Source organism: Cherax quadricarinatus, chromosome 35, assembly GCF_038502225.1.
Source record: "Cherax quadricarinatus isolate ZL_2023a chromosome 35, ASM3850222v1, whole genome shotgun sequence".
Classification (NCBI taxonomy): domain Eukaryota; kingdom Metazoa; phylum Arthropoda; class Malacostraca; order Decapoda; family Parastacidae; genus Cherax; species Cherax quadricarinatus.
The window spans coordinates 32,296,196-32,309,103 of NC_091326.1; the positions used below are offsets into that span (position 1 = coordinate 32,296,196).

The 12,908-nt window shown below is 44.8% G+C and overlaps 1 protein-coding gene across 1 annotated transcript in view; it reads left to right on the forward strand.

Annotated features, from left to right (window-relative positions):
- LOC128686848 (uncharacterized) overlaps nucleotides 1–12,908 on the forward strand; it is a 315,805-nt gene that overhangs the window by 273,025 nt on the left and 29,872 nt on the right. Inside the window, exon 3 of the mRNA XM_070091491.1 lies at nucleotides 5,948–6,041. Coding sequence (XP_069947592.1) covers nucleotides 5,948–6,041 — 94 coding nt within the window. The remainder of the gene's footprint in view (nucleotides 1–5,947; nucleotides 6,042–12,908) is intronic.

Genomic DNA, 12,908 nt, shown 5'->3' on the forward strand with positions numbered 1-12,908 from the left:
GTAAGGAAGGTCGTAAGGAAGGTCGTAAGGAAGGTGGTAAGGAAGGTCGTAAAGAAGGTCGTAAGGAAGGTCGTAAGGAAGGTGGTAAGGAAGGTCGTAAGGAAGGTCGTAAGGAAGGTCTTAAGGAAGGTCGTAAGAAATGCCGTAAGGAAGGTCGTAAGGAAGGTCGTAAGGAAGGTCGTAAGGAAGGTCGTAAGGAAGATCGTAAGGAAGATCGTAAGGAAAATCGTAAGGAAGATCGTAAGGAAGATCGTAAGGAAGATCGTAAGGAAGGTCGTAAGGAGGATCGTAAGGAAGATCGTAATTAAGATCGTAAGAAAGGTCGTAAGGAAGGTCGTAAGGAGGATCGTAAGAAAGATCGTAAGGAAGGTCGTAAAGAAGGTCGTAAGGAAGGTCGTAAGGAAGGTCGTAAGGAAGATCGTAAGGAAGGTCGTAAGGAAGGTCGTAAGGAAGGTCGTAAGGAAGGTCGTAAGGAAGGTCGTAAGGAAGGTTGATGCTACCACAGTTTGAGATGTTTCATAGTTCAATATTGACACTCAGCATAGCCATCCTGTGGGTGGTAGTCAAGAGATTACAGAGGTACATAATGGGTCCAGGGACTGGACTCCAACATTCTGATAGCTGAAGCAGTTACAGTGGTAAAGAACTATTTGCATATTTATATCTAGTTACAGTTATAATTAGTTATTTACGCAGATATGAATTATGTCACACATACACAAACACGCGCGCAAAAAAAAAAAAAAAAAAAAAAAAAAAAAAAAAAAAATATATATATATATATATATATATATATACATATATATAATATATTTATTTATATATATATACATATATATATATACATATATTTATTTATAAATATATACATATATATATATACATATATTTATTTATATATATATATACATATATATATATACATATATTTATTTATATATATATACATATATTTATTTATATACATATATATATATACATATATATATACATATATATATATAAATATAATTTTTTTACAGTAAGCAGAGTCAGCGTATTTTTCCAGAATTGTTTGTATTATTCCACTGTTGATAAAACACAGAGATCAGAAGCACTCAAGCGCCACACTTCACACCCACATCCAAACATTGATAAATTAGACACATATGCAACTCTTGGGTATCTTTATTGGGTATCAAAAAAGATACCCAAGAGTTGCATATGTGTCTAATTTATCAACATGTCGGTTCTCTGAACCATCCATCTATAAACATCCAAACATAACAAGAAACGCAGATCTAGACACATATACGACACATGACACAAAACACGACCAGGGGTTTTACGTCAAGGCATTGGAGTTGCAGCAAGAATCAAGCAATAATGGCCTATCAGTAGTGCGTAGTGCAATGTTGTGTTGCTGTCGTTCTGTACACTGACATAATGACTTGTTGATAACCAAACTGTAACCTGATCAAAGTGTAAAGATCGCTGTGGTTGTCTTCCCGAGGCTATGTTACTAAATGTAAATACATCGAGTATTTTGCAGATATAAAAACCAATGAAAATACTTGACTTAGGTTTGATTCCTACTCTTTGGGGGAAACTTACTCATCTGAATATTTCCGTATGAAAGGTTTCTGCTATTTTGTTTCTCTGACTTATTCAAGGTCACTCAGTATGTTTGGAGTGAGGCACACTACCATCCAGCAGGCTGGGGCCATCCAGCAGGCTGGAACCATCCAGCAGGCTGGTACCATCCAGCAGGCTGGAACCATCCAGCAGGCTGGGACCATCCAGCAGGCTGGGACCATCCAGCAGGCTGGGACCATCCAGCAGGCTGGGACCATCCAGCAGGCTGGTACCATCCAGCAGGTTGGTACCATCCAGCAGGCTCGGACCATCCAGCAGGTTGGTACCATCCAGCAGGTTGGTACCGTCCAGCAGGCTGGGACCATCCAGCAGGCTGGAACCATCCAGCACGCTGGGACCATCCAGCAGGCTGGGACCATCCAGCAGGCCGGGACCATCCAGCAGGCTGGGACCATCCAGCAGGCTGGGACCATCCAGCAGGCTAGGATCATCCAGCCAGCTGGGACCATCCAGCAGGCTGGGACCATCCAGCAGGCTGGGACCGTCCAGCAAGCTGGGACCATCCAGCAGGCTGGAACCATCCAGCAGGCTGGGACCATCCAGTAGGCTGGAACCATCCAGCAGGCTGGGACCATCCAGCAGGCTGGGACCATCCAGCAGGCTAGAACCATCCAGCAGGCTGGGACCATCCAGTAGGCTATAACCATCCAGCAGGCTGGGACCATCCAGCAGGCTGGGACCATCCAGCAGGCTGGGACCATCCAGCAGCCTGGGACCATCCAGCAGGCTGGAACCATCCAGAAGGCTGGGACCATCCAGTAGGTAGGAACCATCCAGCAGGCTGTGACCATCCAGCAGGCTGGAACCATCCAGCAGGTTGGTACCATCCAGCAGGCTCAGACCATCCAGCAGGTTGGTACCATCCAGCAGGTTGGTACCATCCAGCAGGCTGAAACCATCCAGCAGGCTGGGACCATCCAGCACGCTGGGACCATTCAGCAGGCTGGGACCATCCAGCAAGCTGGGACCATCCAACAGGCTGGGACCATCCAGCAGGCTGGGACCATCCAGCAGGCTGGGACCATCCAGCAGGCTGGGACCATCCAGTAGCCTGGGACCATCCAGCATGCTGGGACCATCCAGCAGGCTGGGACCATCCAGCAGGCTGGGACCATCCAGCAGGCTGGGACCATCCAGCAGGCTGGGACCATCCAGTAGGCTGGAACCATCCAGCAGGCTGGGACCATCCAGCAGGCTGAGACCATCCAGCAGGCTGGGACCATCCAGCAGGCTGGGACCATCCAGCAGGCTGGGACCATCCAGCAGGCTAGGATCACCCAGCCGGCTGGGACCATCCAGCAAGCTGGGACCATCCAGCAGGCTGGGACCGTCCAGCAAGCTGGGACCATCCAGCAGGCTGGAACCATCCAGCAGGCTGGGACCATCCAGTAGGTTGGAACCATCCAGCAGGCTGTGACCATCCAGCAGGCTGGGACCATCCAGCAGGCTAGAACCATCCAGCAGGCTGGGACCATCCAGTAGGCTATAACCATCCAGTAGGCTGGGACCATCCAGCAGGCTGGGACCATCCAGCAGGCTGGGACCATCCAGCAGGCTGGGACCATCCAGCAGACTGGAACCATCCAGCAGGCTGGGACCATCCAGTAGGTAGGAATTATCCAGCAGGCTGTGACCATCCAGCAGGCTGGAACCATCCAGCAGGCTGGTACCATCCAGCAGGTTGGTACCATCCAGCAAGCTCGGACCATTCAGCAGGTTGGTACCATCCAGCAGGTTGGTACCATCCAGCAGGCTGGGACCATCCAGCAGGCTGGAACCATCCAGCAGGCTGGGACCATCCAGCAGGCTGGGACCATCCAGCATGCTGGGACCATCCAGCAGGCTGGGACCATCCAGCAGGCTGGGACCATCCAGCAGGCTGGGACCATCCAGCAGGCTGGGACCATCCAGTACCCTGGGACCATCCAGCATGCTGGGACCATCCAGCAGGCTGGGACCATCCAGCAGGCTGGGACCATCCAGCAGGCTGGGACCATCCAGCAGGCCGGGACCATCCAGCAGGCTGGGACCATCCAGTAGCCTGGGACCATCCAGCAGGCTGGAACCATCCAGTAGGCTGGAACCATCCAGCAGGCTGAGATCATCCAGCAGACTGGGACCATCCAGTAGGCTGGAACCATCCAGCAGGCTGGGACCATCCAGCAGGCTGAGACCATCCAGCAGGCTGGGACCATCCAGCAGGCTGGGACCATCAAGCAGGCTGGGACCATCCAGCAGGCTAGGATCATCCGGCCGGCTGGGACCATCCAGCAAGCTGGGACCATCCAGCAGGCTGGGACCATCCAGCAGGCTGGAACCATCCAGCAGGCTGGGACCATCCAGTAGGCTGGAACCATCCAGCAGGCTGGGGCCATCCAGCAGGCTGGGACCATCCAGCAGGCTAGAACCGCCCAGCAGGCTGGGACCATCCAGTAGGCTATAACCATCCAGCAGGCTGGGACCATCCAGCAGGCTGGGACCATCCAGCAGGCTGGGACCATCCAGTAGGTAGGAACCATCCAGCAGGCTGTGACCATCCAGCAGGCTGGAATCATCCAGCATGCTGGTACTATCCAGCAGGTTGGTACCATCCAGCAGGCTCGGACCATCCAGCAGGTTGGTACCATCCAGCAGGTTGGTACCATCCAGCAGGCTGGGACCATCCAGCAGGCTGGAACCATCCAGCAGGCTGGGACCATCCAGCAGGCTGGGACCATCCAGCAGGCTGGGACCATCCAGCAGGCTGGGACCATCCAGCAGGCTGGAACCATCCAGCAGGCTGGGACCATCCAGCAGGCTGGGACTATCCAGCAGGCTGGGACCATCCAACAGACTGGGACCATCCAGCAGGCTGGGACCATCCAGCAGGCTGGGACCATCCAGTAGCCTGGGACCATCCAGCATGCTGGGACCATCCAGCAGGCTGGGACCATCCAGCAGGCTGGGACCATCCAGCAGGCTGGGACCACCCAGCAGTCTGGGACCATCCAGCAGGCTGGGACCATCCAGTAGCCTGGGACCATCCAGCAGGCTGGGACCATCCAGTAGCCTGGGACCATCCAGCAGGCTGGGACCATCCAGTAGGCTGGAACCATCCAACAGGCTGAGATCATCCAGCAGGCTGGGACCATCCAGCAGGCTGGGACCATCCACTAGGCTGGGACCATCCAGCAGGCTGGGACCTTCCAGTATGCTGGGGCCATCCTGCAGGCTGGGACCATCCAGCAGGCTGGGACCATCCAGCAGGCTGGGACCATCCAGCAGGCTGAGACCATCCAGCAAGCTATAACCATCCAGCAGGCTGGGACCACCCAGCAGGCTGGGACCATCCAGCAGGCTTGGACCATCCAGTAGGCTGGAACCATCCAGCAGGCTGGGACCATCCAGCAGGTTGGGACCACCCAGCAGGCTGGGACCATCCAGCAGGCTGGGACTATCCAGTAGGCTGGAGCCATCCAGCAGGCTATAACCATCCAGCAGGCTGGGACCTCCCAGCAGGCTGGAACCATCCAGCATCCTGGGACCATCCAGTAGGCTGGAGCCATCCAGCAGGCTATAACCATCCAGTAGGCTGGGACCTCCCAGCAGGCTGGAACCATCCAGCAGGCTTTTATCATCCAGTAGGCTGGAGTCATCCAGCAGGCTATAACCATCCAGCATCCTGGGACCATCCAGTAGGCTGGAGCCATCCAGCAGGCTATAACCATCCAGTAGGCTGGGACCTCCCTGCAGGCTGGAACCATCCAGCAGGCTGTGACCATCCAGTAGGCTGGAGTCATCCAGCAGGCTATAACCATCCAGCAGGCTGGGACCTCCCAGCAGGCTGGAACCATCCAGCAGGCTGGGACCATCCAGTAGTATAACAGTATGCGACTTACATGCATCCTTCTTTACTGTAGATAAATGGCTCAGAGAACTAACAAGTTGATAAAAAGTAACTCCATCAGTCCAAAATAAAGAAGAATGGTGTAGAACAGAAGGAGTTTTAGGTAAGCAGTCCCTCAGTCGGGAGTCGTTGTAATCAGTCTATCAAGCTTGATAAGAATGCAGCATATGCGCGAAGATGTTTATAAATTGTACTCAGATGAGGTGAAGCAGTTGGTGTCACCTTGGACAAACACATAGGTGGAAATAGGTTATGCTCCTTAGTGCACCACTGTACTAAGAGGGGATTTTGTGTCTGAGAAAGGTGAGAAAACTGTGGGAAACAGGTGAACGATTGTGATAGCTTGGCATTGTTTAATGAATACTGACCATTCTGGGTTCGTGGCATTGCTGGGGCGACGCAGACTAAATATTATTTATATTACAGGACTGGGGGAAGCACTCCAGCCGTGCTGGAGGACCTCAGGAGAGGCCAGGAGGGACTCAACATAAAGATCAGTGATGTAACAAAGGCACTCAAGGTGAGGCATGATGCACTGTCTGACTCATCAACAACAACAGCCTTCCTCTCTTTGTATTTCCTTGATGCAGCTTGAGGGATCTTGATCATTAGAAAATGGAGAGAAATGCTTTCTCGAATCACATTTATTTGTCTCTTAATCTCTAAACGTTATACAACCCCTTACGCATTTATCAGTTCTTTTTAGACGGGGTTACAAGGATAGGTTAAGAATTTCTTACTTTATTTACAAACAGGGAACAGGATGATGCTGAAGCCATGTGTGGACCAGTGATTTCATTTGCTTAACTGACTTATTTCATCAGTGTCACTTTTCCATGGATATAATGGTAATCGAAATAATTATCATCAAAATAATCATCTCAAAATTGATTCTTTTGTCATTATTGAGAGCAATGGCTTGGAGACATTCCTCGGTAAATGGATTACTGAAGAGAGCATCGATGTCAGTTTAGAATATACTGTAGTCTTCATCACGAGGCTTGCCAACAACTTGATTGATAAAACACTCCACTACTGACTTATCAAGACTCTGTCCCTGGGGAAGTTCAACCTAAGGCAACTAAAATGGAGAAATGTAGCAAATAATACTGAAACAGAGATCACCCCAGGATGCAGCTCAGATGAAAACTCTCACACACACAAGCTTTTAAATCGGAAAATACACTGGACCTCATCTTCACTAATAATGATTATCTGATACGAAATGTTATCATATCAAAAACAATATACTCACATCACAACATAACAGAGGTTCAGACATGTATGTGTGGGGTCCCAGACCGACAAAATGTGATCAGTCACGAGGGAGCCTTCACCAAATTCAACTTCAATAATAAAAACATCAGGTGGAACCAAGTCAACCAGTGAAAAGCAGGGGCGCCACTAGCACGATAAGAGACAACATAATAAGTGTCAGGGGCCCAAGACTGTTCAACTGCCTCCCAGAATACATAAGGGGGATTACCAATAGACTCCTGGCTGTCTTCAAGAAGGCACTGGACAAGCACCTAAAGTCAGTACCTAACTAGCCGGGCTGTGGTTCATACGTCGGGTTGCGTGCGGCGAACAGTAACAGCCTGTAAAGTAAAAGGACACAAGTACAACTAATGTGACATTTATTGTAGCAACGTTTCGCTCTCCAGGAGCTTTATCAAGCCATTACATGGCTTGATAAAGCTCCTGGAGAGCGAAACGTTGCTACAATAAATGTCACATTAGTTGTACTTGTGTCCTTTTACTTTACATATTGTCGGTAATTCCACCAACTTTATTACAGTAACAGCCTGGTTGATCAGGCCCTGATCCACCATGAGGCCTGGTCACAGACCGGGCCGCAGAGGCGTTGACCCCCGATACCCTCTCTAGGTGTAGTACTGCGTGGTCTGGTGGTGAGAACACAGGTATGTTAGTTTTAGGACTGCCTCGCTACCGGTTCGACCCTTAATGTTCCCTGAATTACCCCAAAAAACGTTTCAGAGTTTACCATCAACAACAACAACGACAACAACAACAATAATAATAATAATAATAATAATAATAATAATAATAATGAAAATAAAAATAATCTTTCTGGCTTGTGTTCTTCCTGTTGGTTGTTATTTTTTAAGTTAACCTGTGATCATTTTTCAGGAACGCTAGTTTATCATTTATTTTAATATTGTATATATAGTTAAGTTAGATTCCTGTTTAACAGTCAAAGTTAGCCAATAACAACATACCAACAGGAGCCCAACAGTAAAGTTGCGATCCATGTGATACAAAGCATTACTGGTAAGGACAGGGATGGGAGAAAGAGAGGAGGAACAAGAAGTAGTGATAGTGGAATGGATGGTAGTGGAAGTAGTAGAGGTAGTAGAAGGTAGGGGGAGTAGTTTATGCCACAAGAGATGAAAATGGGAGGGAAGGGGGGGCAATAGTAGTAGTAATAGTAGTAGAAAAGGGTCACCTGATGGACACACATTCAGAGAACATCCTGAGTCGTTCTGATACCTGGGCTGCGGCCCGGGTGGAAGGAGTGACTCAAATGGACAAGAGCTTTTTACCAGCGAGAACACCGACCCCTGACACCTGAGTCTCGACGGCGACTGTAGCTGACTGCTACACCACTGAAGACTCACCGCGCCTTTGTCATGGTGCTGCTCCTTCCAAGATATATACATAAATGATATATACAAATATGAGTGTCTCACAAGAAAACGACAGAACCTCCTGTACAGAGTGAGAAAACTGAAACGTGAGAATAATGATAAAATTCACCAGTACTTTGTACGTGATGGACAAATTCTAGTAAGGAAAACAAATTTAGGCCGTGTGTACTATATTACAAATGAAAATGATCTAGCAAACTTCCTTCATGATGCAAACATTACAGAGTCTGACTGATATTAGTGACCAAATCCTTACTACGTTAGTGTATGTTATTATGTCATTATTGAACTAATCCCTGTACTACTTCCTCATTATCCCAGGTGTCCCACACAGTTCTTTGAGTGACCCAATTTTTCGTATCTTTCCAGATTTCCAACTCACAAGTTATTATTTGTTAATAAGATACTCACAGTATTATCTGTATTACCATTTTCTTTCCTACTTAAGCACTGTTAAAACTTTCCCTTTTTCTCCCAAACTACAAATAACAAACTACAAACTAGAATGAACTACCTCAAATAATATTCCTATAGTGATATTAATTGCTCAAACTTTATGCTATAAGGCAATTCCTACTCTCAGATTACTCTTTATATCTTAGTAACTATATTGTGTGTGCAATTAGTATATATTCCAATTACATTATTGTTCAAATTCCAAAACTTTCTTTTGCTGCTACTACCAACTACCTCATATTATTTTTACTTTTTATAGTACAATAAATTGTTCAACTTATTATATATTACAAATCAGATCTTACTCCCAAATCAATATAATATTATAGTGACTATCTGCCAATTTAACTATTTACCATTACTTACTTTAGTCCCTTATATATTTTTTCCTTTATTTTAGCTTTATATAACTACCTTAGTTCATATATTCACAACTGTTAAAATAATCAAGGTGCTATTCTCAGGTGCTAAAGTGTAATAAGTTCACTATTTTACCATTATATTCCCTAACTCATTTATTTGATTACCACTTCATTTGTTCACCACAAATTATTTTAATCCCTTTATATTGTCTCCTTTATTTTAGATTTAAAGAACTACCTTAGCTCAAATTTTTACTATTGTTAAAATAATTCAGTTGGTATTTTATAGCTTTAGAATATTTACTTTGTCTTATACTTAATTCTAACTATAGATTCACTATAAATCTTATGATAACAAGCATTGATCCTGATACCAACCTCTTATTGAATGACTTAAATGAATCAAACAGTAACTGTAATTACTACACAGCAGAACAATCAAAGGCACTTCTCAGAGCCAACAACAACATAACTGTCTTTAACTACAATATCAGATCTTTAAGCAAACATTACGATGACCTCACAGCATTACTAAATTCCCTGCATGCCAGTATATCCATTATTACTCTCACCGAAACCTGGCTAAAGCCTGATACTACAGATGTCTATGCCATTCCTGGTTACACAGCCATACACAACTGTAGGTCAGACCAACAAGGGGGTGGCACAGCTATATACTACTCAGACCAACTAGAATGTATCACTAATACTTGCACTAGGGATGAACATGGGGAATATATAATAGCTAAATTCAAATCCAAATACCTACAAAAACCTCTCACATTGATAAACATCTACAGAGTACCACAGTCAAACATTAGCCGTTTTACTGACAACCTAAGAAGTATGATAACTGATGCACGCATGAACAAAGATCACTTACTACTCTCAGGTGACTTCAATATAAATCTCCTACAAGACCAGGACCCACACGTTACTGAATTCACAAACACTATGAGTAACTGCATGTTGCTACCAACAGTAACTAAACCTACAAGAATTACAGAGACTAATGTTTCCCTGCTAGACCACATCTGGACCAACACCATATCCCCTTTAAAATCAGGCATAATTACAGATAATACCACAGACCACTACCCTACTTTCCTCATAACAAATTTTGGCAAATTACCCCAAGACACTACTAAAGTCACTTTCAGACTTCACAGTGAGGCAGCCATTAATAACTTCACAACAGCAATGACAAACATTGACTGGCACACTGAGCTAGAAATCTATACAGATATTGACGAATGTATTAATAATTTTCTAAAAAAAGTCCCAATACCTCTATAACAAGCACTGCCCTAAAAAAAACTAAACAGATGACAGCTAAGAGACTGAACAGTCCCTGGTTAACACCCAGCATTCTCAAATCCATAAATACAAAACACCTATATGAAAAATAGTACAGAATGGGTCACGTAACCAGAGACCAAACAAAACGTTACTCGTCAATCCTAACCAGCCTGATAAGAAGGGCAAGAAAATTGTAATATGAGAACAGATTATCCAACTTACGAGGTGATATAAAAAAGACCTGGAAACCCCTATCAGAAATTTTAGGAACAAAAAAGATATCACGAAATAGCGAAATTAAATTAACAAAATCAGATGAACCCCAACTCTCACCAACTGAAAGAGCAAACAGACTCAATGATTTCTTGCCAATAAAATCCCAAGCTCAGATACCCCACCCAGTAACTACCTCACTGGCAACTACCCGAACACACTGTTCCTAGCTCCGACTAACCCATATGAAGTCTCCCTTATTATCAACGCACTAAAAAACAAGACAGGAGATTTAAATACCTTACCACACTTTATATACAAAAAAGCGTCACAAGTGCTATCACCAATCATTGCAACACTCTTTAACAAATCCATCGAATCCTCTACCTTCCCTACAGTTCTCAAAATAGCAAGGGTCACCCCGATCCACAAAGGAGGAGACCAAACAGAGTTGAATAACTATAGGCCAGTTTCCAACTTACACCCTCTCTCTAAACTCTTCGAAAAATTAATTCATTAGCGAATCTATTCCTACCTCATCTCCCACAACATACTCAACCCCTGTCAGTTTGGGTTCAGGCCTAATAAAAATACTAACGATGCTATTATACACATGCTAGAACATATATACACTGCAATAGAGAAAAAAGAAGTCCCACTGGGGATCTTCATTGACTTACGTAAAGCTTTCGATACAGTTGACCATGACTTGCTATACATAAAATTGTCACACTGTGGTATAAGAGGGCACTCCCTCAACTACATAAAGTCATACCTCAGCAACAGAAGCCAATATGTGTACGCAAATGGGGCAAACTCCTCCGCACAGCCAATTACAGTTGGTGTCCCACAGGGAAGTGTCCTTGGCCCTCTTCTCTTTCTCATATACATAAATGACCTACCAAATGCATCGCAACTACTCAAACCCACACTATTTGCAGATGACACTACATACGTCTTCTCTCACCCGAGCCCAGTCACGCTAGCCAATACTGTAAATACCGAATTACAGAAAATATCTACCTGGATGAGGACTAACAAACTTACACTAAACATTGACAAAACCTACTTCATTCAGTTTGGTAACAGAGCTACAGATGTTCCTTTTAACATAATGATAAACGGATCACCTATCACAAAACTCACAGAGGGAAAATTCTTAGGAATCCACCTTGATAACAGGCTCAAATTTCAAACACATACAACACATTTCTAAGAAAATTTCCAAGACCGTAGACATACTATCGAAGATACGGTACTATGTTCCACAGTCAGCCCTCCTGGCCCTATATCACTCACTTATTTACCCCTATCTCACCTATGGAATTTGTGCATGGGGCTCAACAACAATAAACCATCTCAGACCACTAATTACCCAATAAAAGGCTGCAGTCAGAATGATAACAAATTCTCGCTACAGGCAGCACACTCCACCAATATTCAAAACTCTAAACCTACTCACAATACAAAACATCCATACTTATTACTGCACATACTACATACATAGAACACTTAATTAACTCTGATATAAACCCTCCCCTCAAACATCTCCTTGCCAACCTCAACAGAACACATGACCATAACACAAGACACAGATCACTCTTTGATGTTCCTCGTGTCCATCTCACGCTATGCAAAAACTCAATGCACATAAAAGGCCCTAAAATCTGGAATTCATTACCTGTGAATATAAAAGAAACACTGTCTGTTTATAAATTCAAGTCTCTTGTCAAAAATCACTTACTCACCCACAACCAAATAAATACTGAATAATTGTATCTTATAAATTGTATATCTTAAATGTTTCTCATAATATCACAGAAATATTTAACCTGAGATCCAATCAAACTTTGTTATTTTTTAATTACACTACCTAACATAATACTCCATTCTACTGCATGTACAACAATGCATGCACCCATATGACCTGTCTTTGTAATACTCATTAGAGCTTAATTGTTATCTGCTTACAATAATGTTTTACCACTGAATACATCATTACTTAGTTAATCTTAAGTTAATTTTAAGCCTGCCCATAATGCTCTGCATACAATTGGCTTTGGCATGCTGCAATTAATTGTATTCTCTTGTACTTTTCTGTATCATGTTCAAATTAATAAATAAAATAAATAAATAGGGCTGTAACCGGTACTCCACTTGACACAAAGACGGCTCACCACACCCATGTCTTAGGGCTGACCCTTCTGTAGGGCTGTAAACGGTACATCACTTGTACAAACTCCGACCCTCGGGAGCCACTACCGGGTCACCACATGGAGAAGACCCTGGCCAGGACCCGTAATAGCAAACCTATATGAACATGAATGAACTTTCTTGTCAGTGTGACTCATTAATGTAATAGAAAATACTCTACGCTACATATATATT